The 23,252-nt window shown below is 51.1% G+C and overlaps 1 protein-coding gene across 9 annotated transcripts in view; it reads right to left on the minus strand.

Moving 5' to 3' along the window:
• IQSEC3 (IQ motif and Sec7 domain ArfGEF 3) overlaps positions 1 to 23,252 on the minus strand; it is a 112,469-nt gene that overhangs the window by 31,977 nt on the left and 57,240 nt on the right. For 7 of the 9 annotated variants that reach the window (XM_070409518.1, XM_070409517.1, XM_070409520.1 and 4 more), the window contains exons 3-5: positions 20,801 to 21,065; positions 7,549 to 8,693; positions 5,366 to 5,527 (exon numbers count right to left, since the gene is read on the minus strand). In XM_070409518.1, coding sequence (XP_070265619.1) covers positions 5,366 to 5,527; positions 7,549 to 8,693; positions 20,801 to 21,065 — 1,572 coding nt within the window. The remainder of the gene's footprint in view (positions 1 to 5,365; positions 5,528 to 7,548; positions 8,694 to 20,800; positions 21,066 to 23,252) is intronic. The other 2 variants (XM_070409519.1, XM_070409525.1) reach the window with 2 other exon arrangements.

Consider the following 23,252-nt stretch of genomic DNA (forward strand, 5'->3'; position numbering starts at 1 on the left):
CTATAAAGGCATGGGGCCCACACTTCTCTTGGGGTGCAGTGCAGCGGTAGGACGTTGTAGGCTTAAGAGCTCAGGTTATGAAACCATCCTGCCTGGCTTCAGATCTCAACCATCGATTGTGGACAAGCTACCCACCCTCTGCTCCTCGGGCCATTCATTTGCACAGTTTGACAGCACTCACCTCTCAGAGTTGCTGTGAAGATGAAATGAGGTTTTGCATGGTACGGGTCTTGGAACAGTGCCTGCTGGCACACAGTAAATGCTTAATACATATATGTGAGCCGTGATCATTACGCTTTGAGGCCTGCTCATTCACAGCCGATCCTCCTAAAACCCCAGGAGATCGTAACTCCCAGGAAGCCTCTTCTAAAGTCCCGCATCAGAGTAGCCAGTCTACGCCACACCTGAACATCACACACAGATTAAGAGAGACCCCTCCAGGGCTAGGGCCTGACTAATCAGAAAGGAACTGGGTGGTAGGTATATTCATTTTTGTGTAAAAGCCCAGTTTATGTGATAACGTGGCCAAGCCAAAGGAGTCTCAACTCTGGACTCATTCACCCCACACTTAGGATCCCAAGATCTCCATACGGGTAAGTGGCTCTTCAATGCTCATGACTCTTTACTCTTAGGGGGAATCTCTCATCTATGTGTGTGTGTGGGGCGGGGGAGGGTGGTTGGGGATGGGGGAAAGGCAGTGGAGAGGTAAGAGGTCAAGGCCATAAAACCCCAAGACATCACTTTGAGAAGAGACCCCCTCCTTCCATTCCTGTGGTGGTGACAGCCTCAAGTTTTCAGAGCAGTGGCGATCACCCCAAAGTCTCTGTCCCTTTCTGCCCCAGGCCTCTCTCCACCCTTCTCCAGACACATAAGGGTCTGCCTGGGCCCTGCGGGCTCTCCTCGTGGAATTCCTCGGGACCAGGCCTCGGTTCTGAGGTTGCACAGGGCACTAAGGGCAGGAAGTCCTCAAATCCTTCCTTCCTGGCGACGAAAGGCCAGAGCCTTCCAGACTGCTGAGTGTGACAGACAGCTTGTCTTCATTTCTGAATGTCCCCTAAGAACAAATCTGTTACACTCTGGCCAACACATTTCTGTGGGAATTAAATAATGAAATCCAACTGAAATGTCAAACTCTTAATATCTAACAAAGAATGAAGTAGACACAGTGAGAGAAGGAACACTCAGGAAACTTCCTTCTAGCAGTTCAAACCGAAAGCTGCCCTTTTCGGGCACTTCCTTGGGAATGACAGATACCGATGCCCTCCATGTGCATGAGGTTCACATTGCAAAGATCACGCGGGCCGGGCCAGAGAAGAGACCACTGACAGCCAGCACCCCTCGTCCCCGCTCACCAGCCTTCACACCTGCTGAAGTGAACATTTCAGAAAGGAAATAGAGCAGAGCTGAGTTTCCCAGCCATGTGAACACTGAGCAGGAGAAGCTATCAGCCCCAAAGGACCCCAATCCCTGGGGCTCTCTCGCTCCCACTGCCGCTCCCGCTGCTGGGCGGCCACTGCCCTTGTGTCCTCAGTACCCAGAGGACTTCCTCAGAGCACAGCATGGTCCCTTCCTTCCCCAGAAGCCCACAAGTTCTTGCTGTTCAAACCAGACCTGAGGAGTCTGCGGTGTCCCTGTGTTGGGGGTGGGGTGTGTGGGGGTAGGTAGGTTCATGGTGGGGCGTATCTAATGCCTTGTGCTTTCAAGTAGGAAAGAAAACAGAAATAGGTAACTTTTAAAAAAGAATTTACTAAGCATCGGGTGCTGAGTTAAACACTTTATATGCATCTAAAATATTTAATTCATAGGAGGTAGATACTATAATCTCCTTTGGACAAAGGAGGAAAGTGTGGCTGGTTTCTCCTTAAGAGAACACAAAATTGCCCTTTCCAGGTAAACACGAATGGCCAGGACCTTTTGAGCTCAGAAGGCCTTTTATTATTACTCGAATGAAGCCCGGTTGAATACATTCCTTCTTGGAATATGTCTTCTATGGAAGTAGGACACAAAGGGATGGGGAGGTCAGCTTCTAAGAGCCCCGAGGGCCTGATTCTGGAGGCAAACGTTACTGCATCTATGATGCTCAGACACAGGGCAGCGCTGAGGCAGCCTGCTCAGCCCCTCTTCCTGTCCCCCACAGGCATAACAATGGGGGGGGGACTGGAGGAGGGGCTGGGGGTCCCACCCTTTCCCCTCCCAGAGGCTTCCTTCCTGTCTGGCTGCTTCTTGGAGAATGCTGTGGCTTAGGCTCTTAGTCTCCAAGGGGATGGGTAACTTATGTCCTTTTATTCAGCAAACAGCTTTGTACAGAATGAATGCAACTTGCTGAATGTCACCATGTGGGAGCAGGGGAGTCGTGTGGAATCCCAATGAAGCCTTTCAGTCCTGGGCGGAATGGCACCGGTGACGTGGTTATTGTGTGTTCTCCCTGGTGGGAGTAAGGAAGAGGCAGAGGATCCGACAGATACCAGGACAGTTGGCTTGAGTGGCAGAGAAATGCCAAAACCCCCAGCGCCTGGCTCCCCTGCTAGTGCCTGCCTCTTCCTGCTTCTCCACCTTCTTTCTCCTGGCACTTTGCAGGTCAGCACACTGCAGACTTGGGGGAAGAGGGCTCCTTTCTGTGTACAGAGGCTAGTGTGCCGAGACCTCAGAGCCCAAGCCGGCATGGCTGCAGAATAAAGCACCAGGGACCGAGGCATTGAACTGGGGCTCAGCTCTGTACTCAGTCCTCCCCAAACCCACAATGGCCGCGGGAGCTTATCCACCCCCTGCCTCCCTTTCCATGCCTCGCTTTTCCATTCTTCTCTCCCAATTGACACTTGGGTCTGTAAGTTCCCTGAGGCCATGAGCCATTCCTATTCCTCCCCCATTCTCCGCCCCCCACCCTGCCCACACACAGGGGACAGCTGGCTCAGCCCCATTTCCAGCACATGGTAGGCACTCAATGTTTACTGAATGAATGATGAATGGTCATCTGGTTCTTCCATGAACTTTGGTGCCAACGCTGCCCTGGAGCCCGAGGGATGCTTTGGCAGGAGGACAGAGCCTGACCTTTATGTTCAGGGCAGATGACTCTGCACGATGCCAGTGTGCTACGAATGCAATGGGAACAATGACAGATAGTTGGAGGGACCTCTGAGGTCACACAGCCAAACCCTCTGACTTTACAGATGAGAACACTGAGGCCTAGAGGCGAAGTGCCTTCCAAAAGCTACACAGCCTGTTAGAAGCAGAGCCAGGTTCAGAGGAGGGCTCTTTCTCTCAGGTCCAGCCATCTCTCCTCCCCCGCCTCCCCCCCCCGCCCCCCCCCCCCCCCCCCCCCCCCCCCCCCCCCCCGCCACACACACTGCCCTCCTCATCCCAGGCCTTGCTCTGCCTCAGCTGCTAGCCCAGTCCCTAGCCTAGGTCCCCTGATAGCACAGCTTGCATGGCTGGTCTGAGTCTCCAGCCCACACACTCGTCTCCCAGGGAGGGTGGCAATTAGTTTCCATTGTGCTGCTCAGCATGACCTGGGCTGGAGAAAAACCCTGTGTTCCCAATACTCTAGGCCAATGTGAGGCTGACAGGTTAAAATCCCAGGACCAGGCAATCCCAGGACTTGGGACACAGAAGGTCAGGGACTGTGAGTGAAGCTTGGAGACAAAGCAGGGTCACCCAGGGGGTTGGAGCATCTGAAAGAACAAAGCCATAGGGAACACCACCTCCACTCACCCCCCTACAAAACGGAAGGGGGGCAAAAGCCAATGAAAAAGCCAGAGAGGTGAACCAGATGGAGGAAAAACAGGGGAAAGAAGGCACCTGGAAAACTCGATCTTTCTCTTTCTATTTTCCTGTTTCCGGGGCACCCTACACAGCAGGGGTGTGGTAAAGGGGAAGAGGAGCCAGGGGCAGAGGGAGAGGAAAGGAGGGTGCAGGGAAATGCTGCACATGCATTGGTTTACTTTCCTTGGGAGGCATTCAGAGCATCTCAACCATCTGAGAGGGACAGCAAGTTGTCCAAGGCCACTGAGAGTCACAGGCAGGGGCTGGGTTCTGCCAACTAAGGGCCATCTGGGGATTTCATGGTCCCTCAGATGGATCCAAGCCCCCGCTCTCTGACTGTGCTCAGTTAGAGACAACCACCCTATCAGTGGATTTAGGAATGTGACAAGGATTCCAGAGGGCAACTGGTCTACCCCTCATAATCCAACATCCCTACTTTACAGGCAGGGAAACGCAGGCCCAGAGGGCAGTGACTTACCAGAAGACACAGCACCAAGACCACCCCTGAACTAAGCCAGGTCTCTGACATTGACAACCTTGCCAGACAGGTTGGGTGACTTCCATGCTTCCAAAGACTCGATCAGGAGCCCTCTGCCCCTCTGTAGCAGACCTTTGCTGCTCCAAGAGCAAGGACAAAAAGGAGAGGTACTCCTAGCACCCCAGGGAAAAACTCCTGCTGACTGTACCCAAGGAGAAAGAGGGGAGGGAAGTGGGGGTGGCTCCTTATAGAATAATGACCTTCAAGAACACCTGAGCCTAAGGGGCCTAGTAGAAGAGAGAAAGAGCATCAGGGAGTGGTGGGTGCCTGGAGCAGACTTCCTAGGACCTCACCCTCTCTTTGCCAGGGGAGGGGTGCTCCAGGGCCCTGCTCCTCAGCCCCAAGTAATGCCACCTCTGCCCTGCATCTCCAGAAGGGGAGCGAGTGTGAAGAGACTCTCGCCCGTCCACACCAACAAAGCTGAGCACTGGCAAAAGCAGCCCCTCACCTTACCCCCTATCTATTAGACTTTAAAGCAATTTTCTTTGTTGTGATTCGGGTGGTCAGTGTTTTCCTGCTCTAAAAACCCTCAGTCTAACCCCCCTTTTTTTTCTGCCTCATGTTTGCCTCTACTGATATGAAAACGACCCTGGTTGGGGAGCAGACAGATGCTTGTGGGGGGTCTGGGGTCTGAACAGGTGGCAGGGAGAGGGCGGGCTGAGGGCCTGTTCCCCAGGCCGAGATGGCCCCAGCACCGACAGCCCTCTTCTCTTCCAGACTCATTCTTTTACCCCTGAGGGTGGCAGAGAGAGTGGTCTTTTTATTACCCTTGACCATTTCTGTGCACAATGTGCCCAATAAATAGAAGACTTTCTAGGGGAAACTGGCTGGTCAAAATGTGGAGACTGGCTAAAGGTCATGGATATTCTGGTTCCTGGGGCCAATCAGGAAGCTGCTAGGACTGGGGAGAGGATTTCTTGGAAATGACCAAGATTTCAGAGGTCCCTTTCTCTTCCCTGAGTCCTTCCCCAGCTGAGATGTCCTTACTCCTCTGGACATCCTTGTGGGGAGAAGGGGCGGGGGGTGGAGTGGAGTGGAGGGAGAGTGCCAGGAGGGCAGGGCACTCACTCTAGCACATCGTGGTTGAACTGCTTCTTGTTGTTGCCCAGGAACTCTCCAATCATTTGCCGGCTGAGGCCTTTACGCTGGAGCAGGAAATGGGCCACTCCGATGGGGGTATCAGGGATGAAGCCACGTGAGATCAGGAACTGGATGCCCTTGTCCGGGTTTCTGGGGGTGTGGGTGGGGGTGGGGAGAAGGAATAGAGAGTGAGCCAAGGCCATCCATGACTTCTTTTTCTGTTCTTCCAGCCAATTGAACCCAAAATAGTGCCTGGAGGTCCTTGGAAAGAATTCTCAGGAAATGCCAGGATCCCTTCCTCCACAGAGGGCTTCTCCATCAGAATCACCTTCCACCTGAGCCTCACTCTCCTGAACCTCCCCACACAGGAGTGAAGGTTGTGTGGGGCAGGAACGGGGGGAGGGGAAGTCTGGCCAAGCAAAGTGAATTCCAGAGCAGGTGAAGAGGTGTCCTCTTTCTTTTGGCCTCACTGCCATGGATCTCATCCTGAGGTCCCCAAGGCCAGCCAAGAGGTCCCCAAAGTCCTTTCTGCCTGCATCCTGCTGTCTACATGCAGTACCCACCCTGGAATCTGGAGAGGATGAGATTGGGAAACAGTAGTGAGATCTCCCCCACACCCCCTCTTCCCTGTGGATGGTGGATACACAAAAATCCTGCTCCCCAGCATTTACTTTCTCAGGCTTGAGTCTATGTGTGGGTGCGGGTGCAGGTGTGGGTGCTGTGTCTTAAGGCAATTGTGCTCAGTTTGGTCTGCAAATCAACGCTGCTCCCTGAACTGTTTTTTACTGGCCCAGGAGAATATAAGTACAGAAATAGAGGGTAAGCATTTAGAACCTTTTATAGCACTTTGACATTTTCAGGACAACCAAGCATGTGATTGTTTTTCTAGCAGTTCATTTTTATTGTAGTTTATAAAAGTATTGACCCACAATGTGTTGGGTAAAAACCCAAACTGGTCCTTCTCCACAGATAGTTTGAGAACCACTGTCTCGAGGGATCCAAGTATCTGTGTGAGCATTTGTGTGCATGCCGAAGTGATGCTGGGGTGTGTCCGGTGGGGGCTGCTCACCAGGACGGCAGCCTGAGGTAAAAGAAAAAGCAACGGATTGGGAGTCAGACAGATCTGGCTTTACCTAAGCCTGCTGCTTACTAGCTGTGTCAGTGTGCAACTCACCTTACTCTATGAGCCGGTTTCCTTTCTGTAAAATGGCATAACAATGTTCTCTCTAACACTGTTGGGAAGATTGCAGATGCTTTATGAACAGTAACTGTGCTCCCCAGGATATATGCTCCTGGAGACCAGGGGATGTCTTACTCGTTTTTGTGGTCATGGTGCCTGGCATTCAAAAAATAATGCATGTGGGCAGGAGGGATGTTGTATTTCCTGGCTCAGGTCTTTGACGAAAGGGCCAAGTGGAGGGTGGAGATCAGTGCCTCATATACTTGAAATTTCCATGTGTGTGCCCTCTGCTTGCCACCAGCTCTATACATTCTGGTTGCAAGAAAAGGTTGGGGGTTTTGGCTGTGGGCTCTGACAGTCAATTCTCTCCCTCCTTCCATTCCCCTTCTCTGTGTACTACACCCCTGCTTGCTCCGCATTCTCTTTCTGTCTCCCTCCACCCCGTTTGTCCCACACCCTCTTCCGCTTTCTCCCTGTACTCCTTAAAGCAGGCCTCTTCTCTTTCCCCCACCCAGTCCCTCACTCACCTTTCCTCACTTTCTCCTTTGCTCACTGTTTCTCTCTTCATCAACCCCAGGGGATTGCTGTGTGTCCCTAACTTCATATCTTACCCGAGGGATTTCTGCTCAATCCTCATGTTACCCGTACTATTATTTACTTAATATTGTATTTTCTTTTAAAGTCTCTGACTTTTTTTAACTCTAGCTTCATTTTAAGCAGTAACAGTGGTGAAAGCATGGGTTTGAGATGCTATTTTGTTCCTAATTTTTCTTAAAATAAATGAATAACAAGTAAAAGTAATATCTGTATTTGTACACAGTATCTCAAGGAGCAGGCATGGCACAGATGCCATCTGGGAGGACACTGGATGACGGGCTAAATTACCCGGCACCCCGCTAATCCGTCTTCCCTCCCTCCAGGGCCCCTACTCCCCCCACCCCCCTCCCCACCCCGAGGACGCACTGCAGCTCCAGAGCCGGAGCACACTCACATGTTAAAGAGGTTGAGGCCGATGCGGTAGAGGCGTTTGCGCAGGGTGTCAGTGGAGAGCGTGGGTGACTTGCAGCTGGCAGGGTTCTCGCAGTGGTAGCGCGGCAGGCTCAGGATCATGGCCTGCAGGGCCTCCTTGGAGGCCGACGCCGCCGAGACTTCCGAGCCCGACTTGGCGGACGTGCTGCTGCTGCTCAGCTGCTCCGAGTTGTCGCCGGCCTCTGTCTCGGTCTCGGCCTCGGCCCCGGCCCCTTTCCCCACCTTCCCGGTCTCCTCCTCTCTCTCCTCTACCTGCGAGGCTGGGGCCTCCTCCACCAACGCATCCGCCGCCCCATCCTCTGCCTCAGGCGAGTTGGCGCGCAGGGTCTCCCCAACTCCCGCCTCTGCACACGTGGTCTCGGCGGGCGCGTCTCCCTGGCCCGCGGCTGGGGTCACTGGAGCCTCCTGACCCCGGGCCTCGCCCAGCTCGGCTTGGCCCCGCAGGGACTCCGCTGGGGCCGGGGGAGTCTGTGCGCCCAGGCAGTTGGCTACTGACAGCGCGGTGGAGGAGGAGACAGAGATGTTCTGGTTGGCGATCTGCACCGTGACGTCCCGGAAAGCCATCATCAGGGTGCTGCTGTGGCCCTGGGGCAGGCCCGCGGCCTCGGCGGCTTCTTCCCCGGGCCCCGGGCAGGCGCTCTCCTGCTCCCGTATCTCCGCCTCCCGGCCGGGCTGCCCCGCGCCCGCGTGCAGGGCTTGGTGGATCTGGTAGGCGCCGCTCTCCTGCAGGGAGCACATGGTTTTGAGGCTCCAGGTGCTGAGGGCGTCGTCGATGGACTTGGCCAAGGACTGCACCTGCTCGGTGAAGGAGTCCTCCAGCTCGGTGAGCGTGCCCGCGAAGGTGGGCGGCAGGGAGGGCGAGCGCACCAGCGGCAGCCCCAGGAGGCCGTAGCCCTCCATGAGCGCCTTCTCGGCCGCCAGGCTCTCTGCGGTGGGGGCGCGCACCTTGCGCAGGGAGATGCGACGCGGCAGGCGGCTCTCCAGGAGCGAGTTGCGGATCTTCTCAAAGTTCTTGCTGAGCTGGTACTGGCGGAAGGCGGTTTGGATGGTGCAAGCGGCGCGCCGGGATACCAGGTGGCCCCCGTATTTGTGTTCTAGCATTTCAATCTGCAAGGACAGAGAGGAGGAAGAACACGGTTAGGGAAGGGGTGTTACAGCCCTTCCAAAAGATGGGGCTGATGGCTGTCCATCAATGCAGGGAGTCGCCTGGCTAGGCTTTGCAGGGACCCAGACTGCACAACTGGGGGGACACTGAGGGGCTCAGGTCTGAAAACTAGCGTGTCCGCAGGAGATACCAGGTCCTTGGCAAGACCCTCAAAAGTGTAGGATGTAGGAATGGGTTCCAGGGCTTGGTAAGGTCTCAGGCAGGCGGGAGAGGCATTGATGATTGTAGTAAGATATTGCCGGTTTGGGGGTGATTTTAAAATGTTCCTATCAGCCCTGGCCAGTGTTACTCCTCCACCTGCTAGGGTCGCGGGTTAGATCCCCCGCGGGGTCGGGTGCATGCGGGAGGCAACCAATTGATGTGTCTCTCTCATGTCGACCTCTCTCTCTCTCTCACTCTCGCTCTCGCTCTCCCTCTCGCTCTCTTCCTCTCTCCTTCCCTTCCCTACCACTCTCTCTCTCTAAAGAAAGAAAAAATAAATGGAAAAATATCCTTGGGTGAGGATTAACAAAATAAAATGTTCCTATCAGAGATGCATATGGAAGTATCCATGGGTGAAATGCATAATATCTTGAATTTGTATTAAAATACTCCATCAAAAAAGTGGAAGGGTTAGATGAAACAATATTAATAAAAATTGTTGAAGCTGGGTGATGGTTGTAAGGCAGTTTATTCTTTCTACTTTAGTGCACATTTAAAAATAATTTTTAAAAATTAAACAGAAATGCTTTAAAAATTTGCTGCTACCCTTGTTCTCTGCCCTCCTTCTCAGCATTCCTGTCCCTGCGTTGGGGCAGTCCCTCGGGCATCATAAGGGTTGGGATTGGGGTTTGATCATCTCTGTGTTCCCAGTACCCAGCCCAAGGGCTGGCACATAGTAGGTGCTGAATAAATGTTACTTTAATTACAAGGTTGATGGATGGGTGGAGGATGGAGGATGGATGGCTGTCTCAAGAGTGGGAGGCCCCCCAGGCTGCCCTGCTTTACAATTCCCATCACTCTGTGCTCATCGATGGGAGCTCTACCACCAGGGCCCGGCTTGGTGGGGCTGCTGGTGGGGGCACACGGCCTCGTCTGGGTAGATCTGAACCCAGGAAAATGTCCCAAGGGGCCAATCTGTCCTACTTTACTTACATCCTCTCAGCTCCGACCCCAGTCTACGGTCTTTTCTACCCCTTAGGTTATGCTCTTACTTCTCTCTTATCAGAACTTCTCAGAAAAGGACTTGAAAGATATTCCCACTGAGATGTGAATGACCAGTAACATTTACTCATGCCCCTTCCTGGAGATTTTTGCATTTAAATAAGGGACAAGGACTATGTTAAGGGGATGGACAAATGGTAGCACTGTGGGCTCCAATCAGTCCTTAGGGAAGTTTAGAAAGTGAGAAAGTGTCCCGAGGCCCCGGAATTATGTCCTAGTCACAACCATACACTCCACATACATGAAGTGTCATCCCTGAATTAAAAATCGGGATAGGTGGACTGAGATAAACAACTTACGGCAAGAACAGCATTATCCCTCCCATGTTCCCCCAGGACCAGGGGTGGGAGGGGTACAGGTAGGCCAAATTTCATTCCTCAATAGGAAGAATCATTCTACTCACTTCCTGCTCCACTCAACCGGCCAGGGACTGCAGCTGGCGTGATTGCCTCCCCATAACCCCAGCAGTCCTCTCTGTTCCCACCCTTTGGGTACCCCACAGCTGGACCAGTGGAGGCACCCTCCTGCCCTAGGAGACCTCACAGATATAATCCCAATCCTCTGGAACAGTCTCAGCTAAAATGAATGCCCTCAGTCCTGTCTTCAAGATTCTCTCCTAGTCCCACCACCCAGTGCCCTTACTTATCCTCAAACCTAGTGGCAGTGCCCTTTCCTGTCTCTCTCCCACATCCAACCCTCTTCTCTGAAGATAGTTGGAAAACTTCATATTAAGGTTTGAATGGCCCAAAGGCTTCCTATATGACTCCTCCCAGAAGTATTTGCATTTTATAAAGTACAAGAGCTTAACCAGAAGGCAGAAAGCTCTCCCAGTCCTCATGATCTTCATATTGTAGGGGCCTTTAATATGCTCTTTTAAAAAATCATACTAAGTGTATTAGTTATCTATTGCTACGTAGCAAGTTACCACTAATTTAGCAGCTTACAACAACACCCATTTGTTTTCTCACAGTTCTGCATGTCAGTAGTCTGGGCACAGCTCAGCTGGGTTCTGTCCATGGGATCTCACCAGGCTGAAGCCAAAGTGTCAATCTCATGTAAGCTCAGAGTCCTCTTCCAAGCTCACTGTGTTGAAAGAATTCAGCTCCTTGAGATTTTGAGATCGAGGCCTCCGTTACTAGAGGCTGCCTGCTGTTCTCAGCCACAGGGCCCTCTTCACAGCAGGGTTGCTTGCCCTGTCAAGGCCAATAGGAGAGAGTCTCTCTGAGGCTTCACCTTGTTTTAAGGGGTTCAACTGATCAGGTCAAGCCATCCAGGATGACCAACCTTTTGATGAACTCAGCGTCAACAGATTGGTAACCTAATGATAGGAGTGGTCTCTCTCTCTCCATTTTCTAGTCCCACCCACACTGGTGGTGGGTGTTGTGCAGGATGTATACACAAGGGGGCAGGAGTCTGGGGACCCTCTTTGAATTCTGCCACCATACCAATTTGACAGTTGCTTACTGGGTCTTGATCTGAGCATGACCTCATGTACATAGGAGCTCCAGAGACACACCTGCCTTCCAGGCATTCAGTTCCTGCTTTTGCAGAAATCGTGCCAGAAAGGAAAGAGTACTGTAGCTCAGTTGTTCTCCCTGCAGAACTCTGGCAAGTTTCCTGAGGCCTGGAATATAGATTGGCCTTGGCTTAGGCAGGAAAGTCCTCCAAGGAGAAGGAGAAGTATAGAGTGAGGGGAACTGGCCACTTATCTGCTCCCTTCTCTCAATTTCTGTCTCCCTCTTACCCCTCCTCAAGCACCCCAAGAGAAACTGACACGAGGTGGAAATTACACCTCTTTTCTACCTGGTCTATTCATTAGGGAAACCCCACACTCAAGAGCATTCATTTCAGGTTATGAGATGCTATTGACAATAGAGGGAAAGTATGAAATCCCATTGCCTGAAATGCTTCCAAAACAGTAAAGGGGTCCCATCCTCCTTGCATGGTATCAAGGAGGCAGGAGGCTGGCTGGGATGACCCTAGGACCGTGGTCTGCAAACTGCGGCTCGCAAGCCACATGCGGCTCTTTGGCCCCTTGAGTGTGGCTCTTCCTAAGCCTTAGGAGTACCCTAATTAAGTTAATAACAATGAACCTACCTATATAGTTTAAGTTTAAAAAATTTGGCTCTCAAAAGAAATTCCAATCGTTGTACTGTTGACATTTGGCTCTGCTGACTAATGAGTTTGCTGACCACTGCCCTTGGAGACTTCTACCAGCCACTGTCCATGCTTCATCAAAGTAGAGAAGAAAACCTGATTTTAAATTCTTGAATCTGTTCCATCAAGTCCTCCACTAGATTATAAGCCTCGTGAAGGCAGAAACTTTGCCTGCCATGTTCACTGCTCTATCCCCAATGCTTGGAGAATGCCTAATCCATAGTAGGACTTCAATCAATATTTATTGAATAAATTAAAGAATTAATTCCAAAGTTATCTTTGTGACTCTCCAAAACCCTCCTAATCTGCCCTGCAACTTTCCTCTCCTAGAACTGATGATCTCACCCTCTCTTGCCTCCTTTGTGCATTTACTTCATCCTCTAGGCTCTCTTTTACTTGTATTTCCCACCCTTACCCTTCCATTGCCCCTTTCCACCAGCCTACAGACTCCCAGATCTCCCCAGGCAAAAACACAATTCTGCGTGGCTCCCCTGCTCTGGGGCACTAGCTCAATCTCTTTTTATTTCCACCAAACCTCTTGGAGAATCAGTCTACACCCTCTGCTTCACTCTGTAAGCAGATGCCAAATTGCTGATCCAACCCTGTATGCCCTGGCTCCTTGCAGTCTGCCTCCTGCCCCCACCAGTCTTCTAAAATGATCTTTAGTGACTAAATCTAATGGCCCATCCTCAATCTTCCTCCTCCCTCTTTTCTGCAGCTCTTGATATTTTTATCACCCTGAAACTCTATCCTCAGCTCTCCTGTCTCTATAGAGCTCCTTAATCCTACATTTTGACCACCAAATCCCTAAGCATGTTAGTTACAAGTCATATATGTGCCATCTTCTATTCTCCGGACACATTTTAATTATTTTTCTATGCACTTCTGGACATTTTCCATGATTTCTATGTTTCTATGTTGGAAGTCATTAGAGAAGCTCCTGGTAGTTGATAATTAACAAGTAATTACGAGGGAAACTATCTCTGGCAGAGCCTTTGTGGCAACTCTAAAGATGTTCTGCAGGCTGTTCTTACCTCTTGCCTGAGAACCTCGTCCACACTACCATAACTTCACTCTACTTTAATGGATTGCTGAGAAAGCTGTAGGGGATACACTCGGTCCCAGATCTACCTCTTCCCTGCTGGTTGACTTTGGACATGTTTCTGTCTCTCAGTTTTCTTAGCTGTTAAATAAGGCTGATCCTGTGGACTCTGTTGCTTGTTGTGAGGCTTAAGTTATTTCACATAGCACATGGCACATAATAGGTGATCTGTAAGTGGTAGCTATCTGATGATGACAATGATGATTATGAGTGACTCTCAAATCTCTGTTCTTAGCCTTCATCCTGCATTTCCAACAGCCCATGGGTCCACTATCCACCTATTCAAAGCCATTGTCTTTCTCCACCTTCCCCAAACCAGTTTTCAATGACTTCCTTATTTGCCTAACAGCACCTTGACTATATACCATCCAGTTGGGAAACCTTTCATTTGTCCTTGGGTCCTCCTTTGCCCCATCCTCCACATATATCAGCCTCAAAGTTCTATAGCCACTCCCCCTCCCAATATCTTTTGCAATCACCTTGACCTTTCCACCAGACTGGTGTCATGTGGGCTTTCTTTGACTCCCCACCTGGACCACTCCAGCAGTCTCCTCACTGCCTCCCTGCTTCCTCCTCATCCCCACTATCTACCTTACACCCGATTGTCCTGATCACTGCTCTCAAAAAGCAGGTATAAAGACAGGCTTTCTGTTGCTTGAGACCAGTGCCCAAAAGAAGTATAAATGCTTCCCCCTGACAATCTGGCCCAGCCTACCTCCCAAAGTCTACTACACAGAGTCCATGTACACAGCAATTCCCCTCTGCTCAGCTCTCTCGCTCTGAGCATTTGCTCAGCAATGTTCTCCCCACCCTCAAATCCTACTCTTGTCCCTTTCCCTCCAGGTAAAACTTGGCTCCTTTCTTTAATACCTATCTCCAGTGTGCCTCATCCACAAAGCCTTTTCAGTCCCCCAATAGAACAGGTCTCCCTGCCTTGGGTCCCATGGAGAATGTTTTTTTTTCCATTAATCTTTGTGATATTTGTCTAATCCCTCCTTTTCCCCCCAAACTCCAACAGAGCATATGTTATTCGAGGCCTCACCCATGTATTGCACCCGGCACAGAGCCTGGCATGGAACAACCCATCACTGTCAGGTTTAAATTCAGTTGTTGGCTCTTCTCCATTTGTTTCAATGTATTGAATGCAACCATCTCCCATTTATTCCAGCTTTGTGCCTGCTGCACCCCCCAGCCTGCATGTCTCCCCACTACTTCCTTTCCCCACCCTCAATGCTCTCTCTGCACCTACAGACTGGACCTACAGTCTCTGCATCCCTGGTGCCCAGCACTAAGCCAGGGCCATGGTTGGGACTTAATAAATGTTTGCAGGCATGAACTAAACTGAACTCTCTCTTATGTCCCAGGGGAAATAAAAATCCAGGCTCTCTTCCGGGTCTGGGCTTGGAGTTAAATGCTACACACCGCCCCCCACCTCGCGCTTCCCATAGGGATTGGGGTCTTGACAGTGCCTTAGGTCAGTGCCACCCACCCTAACCCTATTCTTAAGCAGGGCCAGGCCAGAGAGTTGAGAGATAGATGTGGGAGGGAGGGGCCTCTGGGCCAAGGAGCAGCTCTGCTCACTTCTCTCTAAACCCCTTGAATCATGGGTAATTGTGGCCTTCCTTCATCCCAAGAGAGCAATCTCTCTGCCTTTGCCAGAAGAAGCAATGGAGGGGGCTCTGGGCTCAGACTCTCTAATGAGCCTCTCAGTGTTAATTAGAACATGCTTCTTCTTTTCAGGTTGCTACTGAGAGATGGCCGCCAAGTCAGGGTGGGGAAGGAAGCAGCTAGCTAGAGAGCCACTGTGCTGAGGAACGTGGGGGAGGGAGGTGGGGATGGGGATGGGGGTGCTTTCTTCTGATGTGAGCAAGGATTTCCTCTGATCCAAGATTTCTCAATTGAGAACACTGAGACATTACATGGAATAAGCCTGCAGGACTTGGCAAAGCAAACCTTACTGAGGCTGAGGAGCAGAGTCGGGGGAGGGCAGAGGAACCTAGGAGATGCTTGGGGCAGCCCAGGAGAGGTCGGCCTGACTGGGAAGGATGTGGCCCCTGTGTCTTCTCTGTGTGCTCATCCCCCTGCCCATTGCCCAAAATACAGAAATGCTCAAGATGGCAGGGCACTGAGACCTGTCCACCAGCGGGGCCACCCTTGCAGACCTTCCCTGATTACAATCCGGTAGGGTTAGTGGGCGCTGCAGCTCAGCTACTTCTAGGTCACAGACGCCCTCAGGTGAGCTGCTTTGAACCCCAGCTGGGCTGCTGTCCTCTTCGGTGCTCCCACAGTGCACTGGGTGCCACTTCCATGGAACTATCCTTCACTGTAACAGGAAATAGTGGCAGGTGCTGTGTTAAATTCCTAGATTGTGAAGTTTAAGTCGTGGCTGCACGAGGGATGACCCATACCTGGGATGTATCCTCGGGCAAGTTACTTTCTATCACTAAGCCTTAGTCTTCTTCTTAGATGGGGAGAGTAATAGTACCTCACTCACTGGGATATGGTGCAGAGCTGAGGACATATTGCATGGGAAATGCCTAGTACTATGCCCAACACATAGTGCCCTTCAATGCCAGCTAGTACTGGTTACATGTCAGTGCCCACCACTAGGTTGTGGGCTCCCTGAGCACAGGGACTGTGTCTTTTGCATCGTGGTGTCCCCAGGCCTCTCACAGGCCCTGAACAGAGCAGCTGCACTGGATGCAATTGAGCGGAGGGAACCCTGATGTGCCTCACCATCAGCTGGTCCCTTGGGTACCCCCCTCATTCCCATGGTAGAGCTGTTACCTTCAGAGTGAGCAGGTCCTCAGATACATCTGGTAAACCCCTTTTCACATCATAGTTATTAAGATGAAATGAAGAAACTGGGGCCCAGAGAATTGGAAGCCAGCACTTCTCCCCTTGAGAGTTGTTATCCCATAGTGAGGCCAGACCCTGAGCCTTGGGTATAGGGGACCCACTGGGGAAGGGGCTGCTTTCCAGAAGAGACATGGCTCCCATCCAGGACCCTAATTTGGGGAACAGGACCTGGATGCTGCTGACTACAGCTCCATGGCCCTGGTTGGACAGCACAGAGAGCTATGTGATACGGACATCTGAGATGGGCTCCAACAGTGGCAGGAACAGGATGCAACTCTCTAGAGAGCCTCAATGAATTTGGAAATCACCACAGCCACTTTCCTAAAAGGCCCCCCAAAGCGACCTGCATGTCCCTCAAGGTCGTAATGCCAAGGTTCATTGTGAGGGAAGTGAGTGAAGGGAGAGGGAGCAGAGGACGAGAGAAGCTTGCAGGAGGGCCTGCTCCCTGTGTGACTATGGGGAAGGTACTGGGAGGCGGGAAGAGTAGGGAAGCCTGGGGCAGGCCTCATTCATGTATTCCTCCAATACTGAGCATTTCCTAGGCACCAGAGACTGTGCTGGGTGTAGGAAAACAATGGTAGGAAAGAGCATGGCAGCACCTAGTGCCCCGCTCTAGGGAGTGTTTGCTCCTCACACAGACTATGAAGTGAATAGCACCCCTGGAGGTGTTCAGTGCACAAGCTGCTGAACTCCGTGATAACCCTGAGGATGACATTGTCCTTGCCCTAGAGTGGGACAGCCACCAGACAGTGCAGCACCAGCTGTGGGGCACCCAGTGAAAGCACACAGTCAGGCTCGGGGAGCAGGGCTGAGACCTGAAGTATGAGGAGAGATCACCCGGGTGAGGATGATTGGAGGACAGGTGGGGAGTATTCCCAGCAAACAAAATATGTGAAGGCCCAAAGGCAAAGGATGGCATGGAGACAGAGAAAGGTACATAGGAATGGCTGGAACCCTGAGTGGGCCAGGACATGGAGTGATAGAAGAGCCTGGAGAAGAGTTTGTCCTACATGTATGAGGGGCCATGGAAGTACCATGGGGGGAGTGTGATGATCTTCATAAGGAGGACTCAGCTGCAGTGTGGAGATAGGTTGGGAGAGGCACAGCCTTCAGGGAGCTCTGTGGGGGTTTGTCCAGGGGTGCAGGCCAGAGATGGTAATGGGCTGGCCTAGAGTAGAGGCAGGAGGTGGCAGGAGAGGGTGGGATTTGGAAAATAGTTGAGAGATAGCATCAGTGGGGTGTGGGGTTGAAGCAGATGCAGGGGAGAGAGAGGAGCCACAGAAAGTGACTGGGATTCTAGACTGGCTGATGGAGTAGGGCTGGCAGGTTTGGGGCCTGGGGGAATGATGCTTGTCCAAGATTCCTTCCAGCCCAAGAACTATAGGATTTGTGTGACTGGTGCAAATCATGGGATCAGAATACTAAAACCAAGGTCTCAAAGAAAACTAGAGTCAGGTCCTGGCTGAAGGCTTCATGCCCATCCCCATCCCCATCCCCCTTCAGGTCACTGAGTTATCATCTTCCCCTTTTCATCTGTCCAGCATCTTCTTCATCCGGGCACCATGGCCAGCACTGGGGATATAAGTCAGGTGCCCTGTTTTCGAGAGGGAGTCAAGTAAACAGGAAACGATGATATAGGGCGGGACAGCTATGACAGGGAACCCCTGGCTATGGGAGCGCTGAGAAGGGGCATCCAGTGCAGTGTTGGGAGGGCAGGGAGAGCTGCCAGGGGGAGAAGGAGCATGGAGAGTGAGTCCCAAAGCAAGAGGAGGAGTGGTGGAGGCCCAGTGCAGGAGTGTGGAGGGAGTAGGAGCATCAGCAGTGGAGGCAAAGGGAACAGTATGTACAAAGCCCCAAAGAGATGTGAGGCAATGAGGCCAGAGAAGTTAAGGAACTTTTCCAAGGTCACATAGTTCATTTGCAGAAGAGAGAGGAGCAGAGCTCAGTCTCTAGTAAATGTGTGCCATGTTTTTAATCACTTTGCTCTAGCCTGTCGATCCCTTTCGCTCCTTTCTCCTACCTCCAGATATGCTTGGCCCAGAGAGACACCTGAGCCAGGGGAGGCGAGCTCCTTCCCAGGGCTGGGTCCACCTAGCATGAGGATCCTGTCACCTCTACTAACCCTCACCTTTCCTGCCCCACTCCTGCTGGCCTGATGTGCAAGCCCATCTATTAGAATTATGTCATGTCCACTATAAAATGTGCCCATGGGCCCTAGCTGGTTTTGCTCAGTGGACAGAGCGTCGGACTGTGGACTAAAGGGTCCCAGGTTCGATTCTGGTCAAGGGCACATGCCCAGGTTGCAGGCTCAATCCCCAGTTCGGGGCGTGCAGGAACCAGCCAATCAATGATTCTCTCTCATCATTGATATTTCTATCTCTCCCTCTCCCTTCCTCTCTGAAATCAATAAAAATATATTTTTAAAAATGTGTCCATGGTACTAATCAGAACCTGTGCACTCTATCTCCCACCTCGTCATCAGCATTAAAGGAATTCTCCTGCCCAAGCTGAAGCATGAGTTTTCTGTGCTGTTATTAACTGGACACTCCTTAAGTTGAACTGTAATCTCTTTGTGGAGAGACCATGTTTCTTTTCTTTTCGTACCCTCCTTCCTTGTTGCTTTGCACATCATAGTTATTAAAAAATATTCACTCAGTGGGCCCTTACTATGTCTAAGACATGCTGCTAGATGCTAGGGGGAGGGTAAAAAGATGAATAAGAGATGGTCTCTGTGCCCAAGGAGCAGAGTCACGGGGAATTGAGAGGACTCCCTCATCCGGGCCAACTGGCCACTCCCATCACCCCGTGGTGTTCAGATGGGCTGTGCTCCAGCCACTGCACGGACTCACTACCTCACAAGCAAGACATTCTGAGTTTGTAACAGCTCTAGTTGTTAAGCTAAAATCTTCCTCTCCTATAGCTTTCATACATTAGTACCACTAGTTTTGCCTAGAATGACAGAAAATACAACTAATCCCTTTATCACATGCCAGCTCTTCCATACTTAAAGCTTATCTTCATGTCTACAGTTTCACCATATGTCTCTAGCCAATACTGGAGAATCCTACAGAATTCTCGTTTCCCCATTAAAAGAAGCTCCAAAGCCAAGCACGGGCTCCAGACAGGCCCAAGCAGTAGCCACCGTGGGGCTCCGCGGCTGCTCCCTATTCTGGGGCCTTACCTACCCTCCTGTGAAGGCTGCTGTGCTCACTTCTTTGGCTGCTGCTTCACCGTCTGTTGACTCATCTTAAGCTTTCAGTGAACTAAAGCCCTAAGGCCTTTCTCCCAGGACCAAGCCTGCCCATCTTATACTAGTGCTGTGGGCTTTTCAAAGTGAAGAGCAGAACTTTCGTTTTTTTTTTCTATTTAATTTGACTTATTTCACATAAACCATCTTTCTATCCTGGATTCTATCATCAAGGTATTAGCTGTCCCCTATTAGCTGTGTCATCAGAAAGTTCTGCCTCGTTACAATGATTGAACCAGACAGGACCAAGGATAGTGCCCCACTCACCTTGGAAATGGCACTGATAGAAAATAAACGGTTTTGAGAATTCTGTTTGAGAACAACCCACCTGATTATATTGTGATCTAATCCACTTTCTATCATGTCTGCATAGCTATAATAAGAGATTTTATCAAATACCATTTGAGAGCCAGGTGCACCGAACTGCAGCTGGCCCCGGTCCAGGACAATAGCTTTGCATTGATGCCTAAAGAAAGACATAGGTTGGTTTCGCTTGATTCAGTTTTATTGACCTTTCTATTAGCTTCCTTTCCTGAGACTCACCTTGTCCACTGTATTAAAGATTGGTTCTTTAGGACCTACTCATTTCAGAGCAAAAGGGACCTTGGAGATGATTCAAGATCTGATTCCCAATTTTGCTGATGAGAAACCAATACCCAGAGTGCTTAACTGGCATTCCTGAAGTCACAGCATTACTAGAGCAAGAACAAGGCATAGCAACATCAAGTCATAATGTCTTTCTCTAAGCACATTCATACACGTGTGCATATGGACACACACATACACACACACACACACACACACACGTACATACACACATACTTATAGATCTCCCTTCAGGTCTCTTAATTGTCCACCAAGAAAAACTGTGGCATTATCATTTAGGGGTTCAGCTGGGACCCCATAACTGATGAATTTCTCCTCCTGCTTCACAGAACAGAAGATAAGGCCTAGAACCCCTCAAAGGGACTTGTTCTCCAGCAGGGAAGCTGTGGACTTCCCCCAACCTGGGTTTACCTTGGGAATCCTCACTCTACCAGGAGACCACTGTCTTTGAACTTCATTTGAGCCTGTGTGTGCCTAAGCATGGGATTGCCCCTTGAGTGGGCATATAAGCTGGGCTATCTCTTCTAAGTAGTGAGTGGAGGTGGGATTTCCCCAGAGAACAATAGGCCACTTGCCTAATGCTGTGTGGGGCAGTTTAGGCTTCCTCCATATGGTGAGAGGAGCAGAGCCCTGGACACACTGCCTAAGGGCCTGGCATTGCAAGGGTGTGACCCTACCATGTGGAGGCTGGTTACATTGGAGACTGGGCTGCGGGGAAGGGCAGATTACTTAGCTCTTTTTGAGAGAACTCATGGCAAAAAAGATGCAGTTGCATCAAAGGTGGGCCCAGATGGGGAGATCCCTGGTACCCTGGACAGCTCCCAAAGGCAGGGGCCCTTCACCACCCTTCCCACCCCCTTAGAGGCCCTGGGTACCTGTTTATTCTTTAGGTCAAGGGAGAGTTCGTAATCGGAGGCAGCAGGGGCGTGGGAGCAGAGCGCTGTCGCCAGGGCAGGCTGCTGCCGGCCAGGGGAGGCCCTGCGGTGGGGGCCAGCCCTTGGGGAGGCACCCTCCGCCCCTGGCCTCTCCTCCTCCTCCTGCAGCTCCTGGGCTTGAGCCTTCGGGGCATGGGCACTGGGTCTGCCGGCTGCCACCACGGAGTCCTCCATGCCCTCACTGGCCTGGGCACAGGAGCCGTCACTGTGAACAAAAGGCAACGGTGCTCGGTTGGCGGAGAGTGGGACAGGGTGCATGTGGGTGCAGGGGTAGGGGGAGAACCTGGGCAGTCTGGCAGCAATGGGCCTTTCTAGTGGTGAGGGCTGGTGGAGATGTCTCTTGCAGTCCCTTCTGGGGAGGGGCTATCTTGGCATGGAATAGCCCCAGGCAAGGAGGAGGACCTAAACTTGAGGAGGGTATCCCACATCGAGGAAAGAAGCAGCTATGGCCAGAGCTCATGAACCTCTACTTAGGAGCAGTAGCGCAGAGTGGCAAAGAGTAGATTGTCTGGGTTAAAATATGGGCTCTGCCTCTTAGTAGCTAGTGGGTCTCTGAGCAGATTACTTAACCTCACTGTACCTATTTCCCCATCTATAAAATGGGCATAATAATAGTATCTACTTCATAGGAATGTTGGAAGGCTTAAGTTAGTTAAAATTCTTTTTTTTTTTTAAATATATTTTATTGACTTTTTACAGAGAGGAAGGGAGAGGGATAGAGAGTTAGAAACATCGATGAGAGAGAAACATCGATCAGCTGCCTCCTGCACACTTCCCACTGGGGATGTGCCCGCAACCAAGGTACATGCCCTTGACTGGAATCGAACCTGGGACCCTTGAGTCCGCAGGCCGATGCTCTATCCACTGAGCCAAACCGGTCAGGGCGGTTAAAATTCTTAAAACAGTGCTTGGTTCATGGTAATTGTTGTGTAAGTGTTAGCTATCATAGTTATCAGATACTTGGCTTAGATAGTGAGGAGAAAGCTGGCCCACACTGGACCAACTCCCTCTTTTGTCCAAAACGAGTCTGGGGAAGGAGTCATGCTTACAGGCCTGGCTGGGGCAAAAGCCCCTTCAGGGCAGGCGGGTGCCAGCTTTTCTGGGCTGTATCTGTGAAGAGGAGGGTTCTTGCCCTGCTGGGTTTGCGAAGCATCTGTTCTCTGGGTCCCTCCTCTTCTCCCGTGAAGCCACCAAACAGGCTGAGCTGTAGCTGCTGCCTGCCTGCCCACTATAAGAAGACACCTGCTAGCTGGACAGCCACACCCCAGCCTGCCCTGGAGTGTTAATGCAGTTAGGTTTCTCCCTTCCCCAGTCAGCCTCCAAGTTCTTCCCTTCCCTCAAGGCCCAGTGCTAAGTCACCTCCTGCATGAAGCCTTCCCAGGTGACTCCAGCTTTCACTGCCCTATCTGCTGGAATACTAGGAGCTGTGCTTAGAGAGTCAGTGTCTATTTCACAGAGGAGGAGAGGTATCATGGCTCACAGTATGGGCTCAAATCCAAGCTCTTCCACTGTGTGGCTTTGGTCAAGTTGCTTTTTCTTATCTGTGTAGTGGAGATACTAGTACCTAGCTTACTGAGTTATTGGGGGTGGGTGTAAAAGAGTCAGTATATGAAAGGTGTTTAGCACAGTTCCTGGCAGAGTAAGTGTTCAATAAACATCAACTCCTGTTTTCCCCATCTGTCCCTTCCCAGAGGCCAGGACCTATATTCCACCTGGTTCTCTTCCCGCACTTAGTTCTGGGCAAAGGATGAGTGCTCAATAAATATTTGCTGATTATAGAATTAAAGAGAATCCAAGGACCAGAGGATGACCTCTGCAGTGGACAGTGTCAGAAGGCCAGGACTGAATGGGACCCTTAGGTCATCTAGTTCATTCTTCCAGTCTCCCTTTTTCACAGATGAGGAGCAGGTGCCCAGGGAGGTGGCATGAGCCTAATTAGAGAGCTAGGCAACATCAGGACTTGCTTATTCCCTCCATGGCTTTGCCTCCATCTAAAATGCCCCAAATCGTACCAGAGAGGAGACCTCTTCCTGTTGCCTCTACCCAATGTTGGAGCCTCCTGGTGCTAAGAATAACCAGGGGCAGAGTGAAGAAGCCTCTCTTCACTAAACCTCCATCTGTCCTCCCAGCATCCCCCAGATAAAGGAGAGCTCATTGGCCTGCCCTGGAACCAGGAACCTCAAACTCCCTAAGGTACCCTTCTTTGCTACTGTGCATTCCTTTGCTCTGTCAATTCTTGTGTGGCCACCAATGAAGCTACACAGTTGGATGAGCTCTAGATATCTGATACAGTTTTCTTTTTAATTAGTATCACCAGGAGGTTCTTTTAAAGCTCTGACTTCAACTCCTCTTGCTTAAAGTATATGCCCGTTCTTCCTTCAGGGCAAATGGA

The sequence above is a fragment of the Myotis yumanensis genome, unplaced genomic scaffold (assembly GCF_028538775.1).
Source record: "Myotis yumanensis isolate MYYU_CA2020_CCGP unplaced genomic scaffold, mMyoYum1.0.hap1 SCAF_3, whole genome shotgun sequence".
In the NCBI taxonomy this organism is placed as follows: Eukaryota; Metazoa; Chordata; class Mammalia; order Chiroptera; family Vespertilionidae; genus Myotis; species Myotis yumanensis.